We start from the raw sequence: 15,232 nt of genomic DNA, 5'->3' as shown, positions 1-15,232 counted from the left end.
TGCCACACGAGGAGGTAGGTCTTCTTTCCATTCATGGAGCCCTTCTCCCCTCCAAGCGTCACATGCCTTCACGAGCCATTTTTGAAAGTCCAAGTCGTGATCGTTTGCCATTCGAGTCGAGATCTCTCCAACACAAGCCGAAGCTATTCATCCGAGTCTCTTCTCTTTTTCCAAGTCGCGTGTGAGCCGATTTTCAACCAACCCAAGTCGAGTTCCCTTTTGTTTAGCCAAGCCATCAGTTGAGCCAAGTTGAGCCATTTTGGTATTTTTGGTTTGTTAATAAATTCTTGAAGCCATTGGTGGAAATTTCTCATCAAGGATTGAATTAATTTGAACCCCAATTTTGGGTAAGTAATTTGGGAGAATTCTTGGATAGTAGTCAATTGTCAATTTTATTAATTAAAGTTACTGAAATTTTCCTTACCTTTTAGGAACCGTTTAATTTGGAAATTCTTGACTGTTAGTTAGAGAGCAAATTTTAGCTAACCTCGAGGTATGAGATTTCTACTATTGGACCTTAGATTGAAGTATTGATGGCATATTGCATTGTTGATTGAACTGAGATATGTATTAGCACGCTTATTTTGGCTGGTCATGTGTTGAACTGAAGTATTGTTGGTAGTCTTGATCATATTTTGATTTGACTGTTTTGGACTATTTAGACGAATGAACTTATCTGGATTGAGGGAAAACTATTAGCTTTAGCTATTGGATAGTGTACCTTGCAGGCATGGTGTCCTACGGGATTGTCACATATTGTATTCCCACGAGAGCACTTGATTGGATGCATCCTACGAGAACACTAGATTGATTAGGTGAATCCTACGGGATCACTAAACTGATTAGGTGAATCCTATAGGATCACTAGACTAATTAACGTGTATCCTATGAGATCATAAAACTGTTATAGTGCAAGGTACCTTCTAATAGGAAGTTAATAGTTTTTATCCCTAATGGGACCAGTAGTGGGTCTCTTACTAGGTATACTTTTATCTCACCATTTTCTTGTTTAACATTTTCAAGCAAAGGTAATATAAGAGGTAGACTAATGAGGGAAAAGAAGGACTCGTGAATGCCATATGGGAACCTTTCAAATGCTTCCGCTTAATGTTTTATTTATTTTCATGTTTTGTTGGTTGCAATGAGTTTTATGACTAGAACTATTGTACGTTTCATTTTAACTTAAAACTTAAACACTTTTGTATTTTTATTTTCATTTGAAATAGGGCCCAAACTAAGTTTTCTTTGATATTCATTTTTTGAACAAATTTTATAATATTTTGTATTTTAACTATTTAAAAGTCTCTTATGAATGGAAGTTTTGTTTGGGTTCAAGTAATGATCTAAGCTAGTTTTATAATAGTTTGGGTCATTACATTAGATCAATAATGACCTCAGCTTGGTTATGAAAAATTTGGGTCGTTGCAGTTTCTAATTAATTTTGTCATGTACTTGCCTTAGGAATAAGGTACTCTGTAAAATGTAAAGAATTGCTAGTTAAATCTTCAAAATGTCACTTACAGAATCTCGCATCAATTTGGAAGTTCTATCTAACCTTTGATCATGCAAGAAGAAAGATGTCTCAAGTTCTTATGTGCTATCTCTTTTTGTTAAATCATCTATATTGAAGTTGTGTCCTTTTAGTTCAGTTATCAAGCATAAATCTCTTAACCCAAATTCCATAATATGCCCATTAAAATTGAATGTCATGCCAATATATTTGGCTTTTTAGTATAGACTTGTCTTTGTATCACGTAGCTCAAGAATTGGGTTGAAATTCGGAAAATTGTATTAGATGGCACAATAAAAATCCAATTTAGCAATATTAGCACTAACATTTTCCATTTTGCAAATATAGCAACTTTTTAATTTTGGTTGATATTTCTTATTTTATTCTTTTTATTATTCCAAAATTGCCCTTCTTTGGTGTTTTCTCTTCCTCTTTGGTTTTTCTTTATTGTTTTCCTTCATTTTTCGTTTTCTTCTTCTCTTCTCTGTCGTTCTTCTTCACCATTTCTCCTATTCACCTACTTCTCTTCTCCTTGTCTTCTTCTGCCTCTTCTCCACCGTTCTTCTCTACCGTCCTTTTCTTCTCTCTTCAGTTTCGTTCTTTTAGATTTCTCCCTCTTCGTCGGCTTTTTTTTTAATCGTCTTCTTCTCCTATTCTCCTCATTTTTTCTTCGAGGAAAAAAAAATTATGTATGTATTTCTTCCCCTTTTTTGAAGCCCTAATATTATTTCTGTGAATTGCTCATATATTATTTATTAAAATTAGGGCTACGATTAGTTCTTCCTCATCTCTTTTATTTGTTCCTAATATCTTTTATCGAAAGGAACTTCGTAGATCGGTTTGGTTTTATTTAGTTACGTTCGGTTCTGTTTTTTTTTAATTTGTATCAGTTTTTTATATCAACGGTATGATATACTTATATTATATGTATTAGTTGACTGATATACTTAGTGTTTTTTATTTTCCCAAAATTGTTGCAGTTCATTGTAGTTATGGTTAAATTGGCAGTAATTATTTATCAGAGTGGTCAATGGGATGAGCAACATTACTACGTGGATTACAAAACAAATTGTTTTTTGGTTGATGGAGTGATATCATCATTTGATTCTTTTGTGGACTTGATTCATACTGAAATTCAGGTTGAGTCATGTATTAAACTTTCAGTTTTAATTTGTTGACTATAGGCGATAATGATGTTTAACATGTTATTAAGATTGTAAACATACCATAATAAATGTATCGACAATACATAAAGTGTATCATGCTTAGTGCATCAGGTGTATTTAATTAATTGAGTGTATCAACAGTTTGACAAGTGTATCAACAAACATATCAAGTGTTTCAAACTAATAATATGTATCAATGAAGTTTAGCAAGTGATTAAGTGTATTAAATCTATCGAGTGTATCGGGAAACAATAACAAGTGTGTCAACGATATATAAAGTGTATCATTCTTAGTACTTCAAGTGTATTTAATTGATTGAGTGTATCAACAACATATCAAGTATTTTAAACTAATAATATGTATTAGTGAAGTATTAGGGAGTAAAAAAAAGTGTACGAGCAGTACATCAAATCAGGTGTATCAACGGTATAAAAATACGGACTGGGCTTCAATTTTACTATTTTTGCAAATGTAAAAATGATGTGCTATGGGCCTAATTTATGATACTATAATTGTCATATTTGCAAGAGCCCCTTGAAATTTTGTGCATCTTTAGGTTTAGGAGGACTTCTTATGACTTCAGATAAACATTTTTCATTTAACATTTTTTTTAGAACTTCTAGATTTACGCAAGTAGTGAGTTTCTTTATGTTATTTTTTCATCCTGAATGAGTAACTCATGTTCTACCTGTTTAAAAGATATATTAAAACATGCTAGCTAATACATTTTGAATACATTGTTATATATCGAAAATGATAGAAGACTATCACTGTCTATTAGTGATAAATAGTGATAGAGCACTATCACTGTTTACCACTATATAATAAATATTTCAGTCCTCATCACTCATCTAAAAGTATTAAATTTTAGAAAATAAAGTTTCAATAGTAATCTTCAATAGTTGCTATCACTAAAATAAAAGGTAGACAAAAGATCATAGTCAAAAAAGGCAAATGACTTAAATGTCACGTGGTATGAAGTTTAATCAAGTCTTGTTAATAGAAAACTATAAATTCAAATTTTAATTTTAATAACAAAAGCATCTCTACTACTCAAAATCATTTATAAAAGAAAAAGTAATAGATATATCAACCATCATAACAACCAGGTAATTAAAACTAAGCACTGAGTCAACCATATAAATAATAAAAAAGAGTAATAAATAACACAATTTTATTGTTGATAGAAACAACCTGAATAACCTTTAAAAAAACATTGATAAAACACTATCACTGCTTATTGTTGATAAAAAGTGATAGATTTTATCACTTTTATTTATCATTTTTTTTATGAAAAAAGTATCTAAAATGAGAAGATATGTATAATGAAAAGAACATATGTTCTTAATATAAGTTTTATTTTATTTTTAAAAAAGGTTTCATACGACAACTTACGGTGGGTGGGAGAATTAAACTTGGGACCTCTTCTTCTCATGTACATACTAATGCCATTATTTTTCATTTCTAATTTTGTTGTTTTCCTTGTTAATGTTTTGTCTTTTTTGTTTCTCGTTTTCTATTGCTTGTCATCTGCTGTGTTGTTTTCCTTGTTGATGTTTTTGCCTCTTTTTGTTTTCTCCTTTTTATTGCTTGTCATATGTTGAAAAAAAATAGGTTTAATTAGTATATACAAACAAGATCTTATCCATACCAAATATTGAAAGGTTAATGAAGACATTGCAACACTTCTATATACTATTCCCTTCTTTGTCAAACTTAAAAAATGTTATATTTTTCTATCATTATTGTCTAAAAAAGTCAACATGAGCTTAGTTCAACTGACACTTATGTGTATTTGTGGACAAGAAGTCTCAAGTTCAAATCTTCCCACCATTGCATTTATTACAATACGTTCAAAAAAAAAAAAAACAAGAATGAAGATGAAGTAGGGTTTACAATATTACACCGGAGGAAAAATGAATCATCGGGTAGATATTAGAAGTAGAAAATCGAGCGTTATTCATGTTTCTTACATTTTTGGGTCAGGTTTTTTGGTATTTCACATTTTTAAAAGTTTCCCTTCTTTATTTCATATTATGTATTTTATAGTGAGTTCATTTGTTAATATATTTGGATGTTAACATATGAATTAGTATACTATTTTAAATGTTACTTGCCACGTCATAAAACTAGTATAGAAAAAAGTAAATACTCCATGAAAATAAATACTCCATGAGGTCATGAATTCCTCTATGTATTAATTAGGCTTTTCGTTGTTTCGTGTTCTGTTTCTTTTGAGTCAAAATTATCTATATGATCTTAGTATATAATTGTTTAAACCTTACCTCGCCACTAAAAGTTATCTATATCTATTTGATCTTAGTATATAATTGTTTAAACCTTACCTCACCATCAAAAGTTATCTATATGATATTAGTATATAATTGTTTAAACCTTTCCTCGCACTAAAAGTTGTATATATGATCATATTGTTTAAACCTTAACTCCCACAATATGATCATAGTACATGTTTAAATCTTAACTCCCACAAAAAATTGGTAGGTTTGATCGTCTTGGATTTTAAAGAGATTTGGATGATGTGTATTGATTTTCACTCTTATGCTTTCAAGAAGAGTATATGTGCTTCGAATTATGAAATTGATCTTTAAGATAGTCCTTCTAACTGAAATTCTCTTAATTCACTTATTCTAAAGTATAATGAGAAATTAAAACTCTCTTAATTCACTTATTCCAAAATATAATGAGAAATTTAAACGCACAATAATATAATGAATCTTTTACTACTTTCATATCCCAACCAACAATTGCACATTTATAAATTGGTTCGTAAAAAGAATAAGGAATGAGCATCAAGTTTGGATTTCAACAATATCAACACCAAGTTTGGATTTCAACAATATCAACACCAAGTTTTTCAAGTTCAACAATTGCAAGGGAGAGAGAGAGAACCATATCCCTTTAAAATGATAATTAATTTCTTTATCTATTAACTACAAATTTACAAGACAAACCATATACTACGAAATATTAACACTCATCAAGTCAACACAATTATTTGAAATTGACTAAAGTTGAAAAAGACCGAGTAGCCCTCCGTTATGGAAGGTGAGAATATGAAAGGCAATAGGTCTATTCATTATGTAATTTATTAGGCCATCAAAATGAAACATAGAAACCAGCATAATGCTCAGCTGAAATAAAGTTTGTACTATTTACCAAGGTTAGAAGCTCAATTTCCCCCTTTTAACATTACAACGTTTAATGTTCTTCCTTTTCAAGTAGATATTCACTTTATATACGTGGTCATGTATAAGTATGGAAAATTCATATATGCCGGTACAGACAATGGGTTGTGAAGATGTCCTAAAGTAACTAGTTAAGTTATGTGCAAGGTAAGACTAGTTAGTAAATGCTTGATGTATAACCTTTCAAATGGAAGCCATTCTATTGAACGGGATCATATCATTTTGATGTGGAATCCTTTTTCTTTCAACAGGAGAAATTTCCTGCGGCATCGTCATCCCTACCGAAACTATGATTTCTGCATTATGCAAATAAAAGCCCATGTCATATATTGCTATATGAATAAGAAAAATGGATACAGCTGTTTATAGAAGATGCAATTATAGCCCAATAAGGATCACACGCAAATAATAATCGTATTGAATATCATTCAGTTCGTTGAGTTTTACAGGAGCTTTCATTGGCATGTTGAAGTCCAAGGAAAATCATGTCTTCTCAATAAAGGATGATGGTCTATATTATTTACAACAAAAAATGCCTACTGAATCTGATCCCATTTTATCGACTTTCAACCAATTATCATACTTTTCTGACTGATATAACCTTGGAACACTCGAGACTGAACTCACTATACATACTACCAAGTAATACGAGTTGCTTGCACCCTTTTCCTTGAAACCACTCAGGAGTCGCACTAAACTATCATAATATTTTTCTCCCCCCATCAACCGAAACCTTCTCAGCCAATACATGAAAGGTAGTCTCTACTAATATTGCCCAGGGCATCCAATTATTACTAGAGTCTCATTTAGTAAACATTTTATTTTTGGTATTTTGGTTTTGAAAACTAAGCTTATAAAATTATACCACTCAGTGTTCTTAAGTTTTATTCTCTAGCTTTTTAAATGGTTTCAAAACCTCCACCAAAATTTGAAAACTAAAACATTCATGAAGGAAGGATTAGTGTAATTTGGGCAAATTACTAGGTTAATCCCTTTTACACCCATTTGCCATAGTCCCTTTAAATAAATGGCTTCTGTCATGTATTCACAAATATCATTCTAATAAACATCCACAAACTTGATTCACGGAGTACAATCGCCCTTTGATTACTTGGGCTACGTAAAGAATGTAGCCTCCATTTGATAAACATTTGGCTTTTGAAATTTATATTTGTGTTATCCAGGAAACAATTGACTATGGGGACGAGAAAGTTGATGATTGGAGAGGAGAACATGGGGGAAGAGGGTTTAAACATTTTGGGCTTTAAATAAGAAGCCGTTTCAGGTTTCTTACATGAATATGCAGCTACTTGGTTGAGAGGAATAAGGTCAGTAATAGCATCGTTTCACAATAAATAACTTGTCAACTCAAATAATATAATAAAAAGTCCTAATTATTTGCTCTAAAATCACATATAAAATAAAGCAATGAGCATCAGAAAGAACATTCCATTAAACTTTATAAAAAGAAAACACTGACCTATGGCTTCTCGGATAGATAAATTTGGTCGTATGATGTCTTCAGATTTTATAAGAAAAACGTCACCGATGTAAAGATGATTTGTGGGAACATAAACACTGCATAACTCTTCATATCCGTTGATCTGTCATTATCATTAAAAATTTATCAAAGGCATAACTGAGTCATGTACATTTATCCTAAGCAAAATCTATAGATCAAGCATTTTGATGTCCTATATCTGTTGACAGGTCAAGGGTGACAGTTCTACGGCCCATCATATAAAAATTTCATTAATTATTTTTTGGTTTTTAAAGTGAATATTAGAGATCGAAACATTACAGCCACCCCCACCTTATGTATTGTGTTTTACTGTTTGTTGTCTACTTTTACATGTGTTCTTAAAATTAGGCCCATTTTGAAAACTAAAAAAATGTAGTTTTTGAAAAAGATGGTATTGAATTAATGATGTTTACGTTTAGCAAATAAGCCTAAGTTATAATCAAATGTACGAAAAATTACCAAATAAATGGTGAGAAATCTAGCATAATTTGTAAGAACATAAAACTAAAATGAAATCCTTATCAAAAGGAATCTTATAATTAAAATCATAGAACAGCAATTCCTAAAATGAACTGGAAGAAAATTGTGAAATTAAATGATTGGACACAAAATACCTGAAGAACAACGGATGAGGTAATAAAGCCAATTGCATATTCACCAATTCTTGGATGCCGTATTATGGCCACTTCCTTGAATGCTGTGGTACTTTGGTCTGTGCAACAGGAATAATAGAAAGAAATCTGTAAACTAGTTATACCTCATAATTCTGTCATTTTTACCCAATTATATTAAAACTTTAAACCACGACAACAATTAGAAAAAAAGGAATCACAAAAAATAAAAATTTTACACTTATACTAGATTTTGATAAAGCATATTAATTTAAGGCTTTGCACTAGCAAGAAAACTTCAAGTAGCTTCTAAAGGAGAATGATACCAAAAAGAATTGACCTATCAAACTAGTGAAAATAAACACCTGACCTTACTATAATAAGTCCCGATAACAGTTTGTGTTCTTCCTGGTAGTGATTGGTATCACAAATGAACAAGTTACAGTGGCATCAATTCAAATGTTGTATTGGAAAAATGTCTAGATTGATTGAACATGAACTAAAAATATTATAGATCCTCCATTTAACTTGAAACAAGATTAATGCATTAAAGTCGATCTTAAGATACGAGAACAAAAGTTACCAAGATAAATCAACAAACAGAAGCACACGAGATACCTGGAGAAATAGCTGCACTAATTTGTTTTGAAGCTGAATAAATGTGCTTTACAAAGGGCATCTTTTTTATAAACCACTCTCCTAGCCAAAACACAGTGGCACCCATCCATGATGAAGCAAATAGACCAATAAAAAATATAAATATCAAAGATGAAACAAATCCAAGACCTGCAAAGAAAAATCATTTATTTAACATGCGTATCATAATTGCAAGAAAATGATGAAGTTAGTAAGCTGCAAATGAAAAGAAGGGATAAGTCAAAGGCTATATCTTCAACAAAAGCAAAAAATGTGATGAAGCCTAGAATCAGACTGAAAAAGTCAGAAAATAGATATTTATGATAACAATTCAGCAAGTAAAGAGTACGAAGAGAAAGACAGGAACTGTATGAAAGCTTGGTTTCCAATAATAGAAAAAGGATTATTCTTGCGTAAACCTAGTCAATTAGGTGGAAGTGCGAATTTCCTTCAACCATATCAATATAAAAAGTCAAACCCATAAAACTTCAAAATATCCACATACGCTCGCTCATATCCAGTATTTCTAAGCTCCTTGTGCTCTCCTCCTATACTTCATTCTCTTAATGCCCATGAGGGTCCAAGTAAAATATTTACACACCTAAACCTCATACGATCCTAACAGTGGATGAATACTCTTGTTTTTTTTTCTTTTGATATCTATGATTGTTCGGACCAGCTTACACTCTCCTCAACTAATCTTATAAGACAACCCACCTATCCCTACAACATTTGGATGTCAAGCAAACTCGTAGAAAATTAATTCCTATGTAGGTGGCCACTATGGATTGAACTTATATAAAAAAATCCTTAATTGTGCTAGAATTAAGCAACCAACTTAAACCTATATGAAAAGGAAAAATAAAAAAAATAAAAACAAAAAGATCAAAAGATAAAAGAAAGCAATCTTAGCAATGCCTAGTTAACAGCTGAATCGATTAAGCTTGAATTTCTACACGAAGTGTGTATTGGAACAGAGAGTCAATATAGTAAAAAGTTCACAGAAGTATTTTCCAAAGCACCCAAACTTGACCAACAACTGGAGCATAAGAAACATACCAAATATGTGTATGCCAAGCCTGGCATATAACGGGCTGAAGAAGCTATCGACAAACTGGACAAACCACCATGTGATGAAGAATGTAATGGCAACAGGAAACAGAACCACACTGCAATTCCATCATTTATCAAAATCTTGTATAGTTGAAATTGAAGGCCTAGAAATTGATTTAAATGGTTGCAGATAAGCAGTATGAAACACTCTTTTAATGCTGATTACCATCCAGTCATGAACTTCTTTGAGACCCAACTTTGGAGAACAGCATAGCAAGCCTGAAAAAGAATCCAATAATTGACATGGTCAAAAACCAACTTATTTTAAAGATAATCCACAATTAGTAGCTAAAAAACATGAAATAATGAGTAGATATTAGAACAAGAGATGGGAGCTGCAGGTTGTGAGCAAGACTCCAAGTACTCTCTAGCACCAAGAAATGCCCAAAAAACAGAGGCCAGTTTTGCGTTTTCACCTTTTCTCAGCTGACTTCTGTTACTAGGGTTGTAACTTGTAACTTGAAATACACCATATTGTTTAAGAGTTAGAAGAAGGCTTGGATGTTGAAGTGACATATTCTCAAATCAAAACAAGCGACAGCCCCACTTCAGAGAAACTTTTCAAGATTCTAATCACTGTAGAACTTTGGAATGCATTGAAGATATGTAATATATCGATAATGAAATACACTACATGTTTCTCATATGAGGGTATTAGATAACATGAGTTTCCACGTCAAAATCAATTGACAAAATGAGAAGAGCGGTCAAATTATTAATTAGATTCTATTTAATATTTAATAATTGTGATGTAATTTTAATATTTTTCAGTTTTATCCTTTTAAATAACATTAAAGTAGTGTTAATTTAGTTTTAAATAGCATTAGGGTTTTATTGGGAAGCTATTCAAGCCTTGTCTTTAGATTGTTTAAAGAAAGTTTTTGATAATTGAAGTTTTAGGGTTTTTTCTATCAATAGAAATTTTTTCATAGATGTCAGTCTCATCACCATCTTTTTGCAATTCTTGATTCATGTTGCATACCAAGAACATTTAGGTAAGTTTGATTACCTTGTTGGTCGAGTGTTCAAACTTGGAATGAAAAACTAGTTCTTCTTATATCTTGGTCTTTGATCAGAGGGTAATCGAAATCCAATCCATTTCCTTGGGTTGGTGCCAAATTAACTAGGGGTTTTAGATTTTGATATTAAGAGTTCACCGATTAGGTTCCTAATTTTCAAAACCGTGGGTTTTCATGTCATTTGGCATCGAAACCTAGGCTCTAGATTGGGTATATGTTAATTGCTTTCTTGATTGAGTCTAGTTTCTAATTACGTTTTTCTGTTTTGTTCTTGGAAAGAAAATTTTGACTGTGAATTGAATTTGATTGTACCACTAGAAGGTTGGATTTAAAAAAGAAATGTTTTGAAGAAATTTTCGGATTGCATCAGAAAAAAAGAAAAGAAGATTTCAAATTTAAGGAAAAAAGAAAAAGAAAAAAAGGTATGATTGCCGCTTGAGAATCTGATTTAAAAAAAAATAGTGGCCGCCAGCGGAAGGTAAGGTAATCTGAAAAAGTTAAAAAATATTCGGAAGCAAGTCAAGCAGCCACGTCAATTAAACAGCTAAATTCAAAGCTGCTGAAACTTTGTAAGAAAATTATTAGTTTTTGGAGTGCATTTGTTTGGTGATTTGGATTTGGTTTTTGGTAAAATTAGTGTCCTCAGTTTCTATTCTTAATTCTTCATTCCCTTTTGTCATTGTTTAGTCTAGTAGTTTGCCTTTTTTTTTTTCATGTTGCACAAGTTTTGAATTTTGAATATTAAATTCTTAATTTTGGATATCATAATTTTCGTTGTTTCTTGTTTAGTTTGTTGTATCCCAAGCATTAGGTTCTTGATTTTTAGTTCTCGTCTTTTGTTGCATTCAACTAGTTCTTTGCTTGAGTTTGGCACTTTATAGTCATTCTTGCTTGGTTTGTTGTTGGTTTGCTCTTTTGAACTTGGTCGCAAAATATTGGCTATTGCCCTAGTGAAAGAGTTCATATTTGTGAGGAGAATGGCGGGCAATGGAGGTACTCCACAGGGGCCGTTACAAGGACATAGTGAGAAAGTCATGCAACGCTTGGAGACCTTAATCAATGTAAAGTTAGACATACTAGAACAAAGGTTTCAAGCTAAAGAAAGACCTGAAGTAAGGAGACAGGTTGTGAGGAATCTTGACGAGGAAGAAGACTCAGAGCAAAATGAATCTAACTCCAACCCTTCTATAGATGGGCCTAGAGCGTAACATGGCCCAAGAGAAAGAAGAGGTTTGAAAAATAGTTATCAAGTTGATCAAATCATGCTTCCATTATCTTTTGTGGGAGGAGAAAATTGATGCCATATTTGAATATCACCATTCCAGTGAAAAGGAAAAGGTAAAACTTGTTGTTTCTACGTTTGAACAATATGCACCAACATGGTAAAGGTATTTATTGTCGAAAAGGAGAAGTGGAAATCATGCAACACTATCCTGGAAAGAAATCGAGGAGCTAATGACCAAGCATTTTAATCCTAAAGGTTTCCACAAATTGCAAATTATGAAACAAGGGAGCAAAAATGTGAACACTTACAATGAAGAGTTGTTCTACTTGAGGAGGTTAACATATATGAGGATGAGGAAACTAACATGAATTGATTCTACATTGGACTTAATGAGAAAATTGCTGATATGTTTGTCTAACAAGAAAAGATTCAACCTTGTGAGGACTTGGAAGAAATGGTGCACGTTGCCATCAAGATAGAAAGGCTACTCCAAAGGAAATCTTTAAGGTACACTAAATCTAAGCTCAATTTTAATGCAACCACTAGTAAAGAGAAACGTAATAATGTTATGTTAATGCATGAACATTATTGTAGAACCACTTATTACTAGAGAAGCATGTGTTAATGGTAGTGGGATAGAGGAAGTAGGTAGTAGTGAACTGGAAACTGACGTAATTTCTAGTCCATTAGAGTCTAAAATAATATTTGATCCTATGTTGTATCGTTGCTTCCAAGAGAAGAAAAACTTATTGGGTGTGAGTTGGAAGACAAAAGGAGTGAGACTAAGACAAAAACAATAGAAATATGTGAAGAAGAAAATTGTGCAAACATTGAAGAGAGAAAAGCCAAACATATGAGTTCGGAAATTCGTGAGAATGACAAAAAAGTCTATTTTCTGACAAAGTGAACTTCCACCAAGTTTTCCTAATTTTTCCTTTGAATTTTTGCCGGAAGTAAAGTATTAAAGCAAAGCTCCATGAGTGCCAAGTTCTTTTGATGGCCACAAACTGAATGGAGATTTGAAGGACCAATATTCTTTCAAAACTAGAAGGAAAGCAAGATAGTGCCTACCTTTGACATCTCATGATTTCAAGATTGCTTTACAAGGCTTTGATTCGGATTTGAGGGCAAATCCTTCAAAAGAAAGAGAGGATGATATGAACTAACCAAGCATCAACTTCTTAATTAGATTCTATTTAATAATTGTGATGTAATTTTAATATATTTCGGTTTTATCCTTTTAAGTAACATCTAAGTAGAGTTAATTGAGTGTTTTCATAATGCATTAAGGTTTTATTGGGAGGCTATTTAAGCCTTGTCTTTAGGTTGTTTAAAGGAAGTTTTTGATAATTGAAGTTTTAGGGTTTTTTCTATCAATAGAAATTCTCGAGTCTCATCACCATCCTTTTGCAATTTTTGATTCAGGGTTGCATGCTAAGGACATTCAGATAAGTTTGATCACCTTGCTTGTGGAGTGTCCAAACTTGGAGTGAGGAACTAGTTCTCCTTATATCTTGGTCTTCAATCAAAAGGTAATACAAATCTAATCCATTTCGTTGGATAGTTGTTAAATTAATTGGGGATTTAAGATTTTGATGTTAGGGGTTCCCCAATTGGGTTCCTAATTTTCAAAACCTAGAGTTTTCATATCAAGCGGCCCATCTATTTTGAATGTGAAGTCTCTCCACTTTTCCAACGTGGAATCCTCAACAAGCCCCCTCAGGATGGTGCCTCTATGAGTTTACCATTCTTGGATTGGATCCCACCTTTTTCCCTTTAACCTATCTCAAATACCTATTCAATAACACGAAATTTCTATCTTAAAACTAATTGGTAATGAGTGGAGTAGTCCATGAGGGTGAGATTTCTCTACTTTTTTTTTTACGTGAGATCCTCAACATTAACATTCACAAGGGAGATATGAATAAGAGGGGCATTAACAAAAAAAAAAAACTAATTCAATATACCTTCAAGAAAATAGCAATTGGGATTTCGAGTTTACCATTCTCTTCCAACCTTTTTTATACCACACGATTCCTATACCAGAACAGAAGCTTCCCTTCATTAAATACTTAAAACAACTAAATTATTGTTCCTGAAGATATCATCATACGAAAAGAGAATCCCTGAGCACCCATCGCCAATCCAAAGACTGACTCCTCTTCCTTCTCAATTGATCCTTCAACTAAAACTAAAAGTACCCTTTACAGCTAGAATAAACCCTAGATAGCTTCAATAATGAATGAAATAACGCGAAACAGATAAAGTTTATAATCAATAGAAAAGGATTTGGCAGATAATAAAGAGGAGAGAGAAAAAAGCTCGAAAAAGGATTATAGAGTACCTTGCGAGTGGATGAACTGGGAGAAGATGGAGGGGACTTGGGAGTATCCTCGTCGGGATCAGAATCGATCATCGGAGCCGAAGATTCTCTGTTATCAACCATTGAAGGAAGACTGAGGTCGAGACTCTTTGGATTTTTTCCGATTGTCGTTTTGTTAGAATTACTTTTTTTGGATTTCCTAATGCGTGTATTTGTTGATGTTTCCGTCGATAACTGCCCACCGCCGTTTACTTTCCTCTTGGTGTCAAACAAATGGCAATTACACGTGTAATTATTAGGTTTTTCCCCTGAAATCAACTTTTTCTAAATTATAAAAAAATGTCCATCTCTGATTTATGATTTGTGCAAATAATATTTTTAAATTTGAAAAACTAAAAAAATGTCTTTAAACTTTCAAGAGAAAAAAAAAAATCCTTAGATAGAAATCATTCATTAAAATTTTGTTTCAAAAATAGTAATAAATATTAAAAAGTTTCGTAAATACTTTTAAACTAAAACAAAAATTTAAAAAAGAAATATATTTATCGATCTAACTTTTATATCAAATTTATTAGCGTCTAAACAAAAATCAAAATTTTAAAAGTTAAACCATAGTTTTAAATTTTCATTGTTAGGTCAATTTTTCTATCGATAGTTTTACATTTCTATACTATATCGATAGAAGAGGTGAATCGAAATTTTCATTATATCCTAGAGAAATTCATGTATCACATAAAATAAACACAAAAATGGTATTAATATAATTATAATAAGAATAATTAACATTTTTACTTATTTGAAAATAATCTTATATATATTTACCGATTTAAATTTTGTTTTTGATGTTGTGGTTTTATAATTTTTTCAAAAGTATCTATCTAAATCGAAATTTTTGTAAAAT

At 31.9% G+C, this 15,232-nt stretch overlaps 1 protein-coding gene across 2 annotated transcripts; it reads right to left on the bottom strand.

Annotated features, from left to right (window-relative positions):
* Positions 1 to 5,829: 5,829 nt before the first annotated feature.
* Positions 5,830 to 14,610, bottom strand: LOC103501301 (protein LIKE COV 2). Of its 2 annotated transcripts, none has more exons than XM_017047485.2 (7): positions 14,353 to 14,610; positions 9,931 to 9,983; positions 9,711 to 9,820; positions 8,634 to 8,801; positions 8,019 to 8,116; positions 7,363 to 7,486; positions 5,830 to 6,178 (listed from the first exon to the last, which is right to left on the bottom strand). In XM_017047485.2, exons 1-7 carry the CDS (start codon positions 14,452 to 14,454, stop codon positions 6,066 to 6,068), a joined length of 768 nt encoding a protein of 255 aa, XP_016902974.2. In that variant the 5' UTR covers positions 14,455 to 14,610; the 3' UTR covers positions 5,830 to 6,065. The 2 variants fall into 2 exon arrangements, with proteins under 2 accessions (XP_016902974.2, XP_050937921.1); XM_051081964.1 differs by lacking the exon at positions 14,353 to 14,610 and adding an exon at positions 10,181 to 10,198.
* Positions 14,611 to 15,232: the final 622 nt, after the last annotated feature.

This window comes from Cucumis melo, chromosome 3 (assembly GCF_025177605.1).
Source record: "Cucumis melo cultivar AY chromosome 3, USDA_Cmelo_AY_1.0, whole genome shotgun sequence".
Classification (NCBI taxonomy): domain Eukaryota; kingdom Viridiplantae; phylum Streptophyta; class Magnoliopsida; order Cucurbitales; family Cucurbitaceae; genus Cucumis; species Cucumis melo.
The sequence above is the reverse complement of the archived record's forward strand: the minus strand, read 5'-3'. Positions and strand labels throughout refer to the sequence as shown.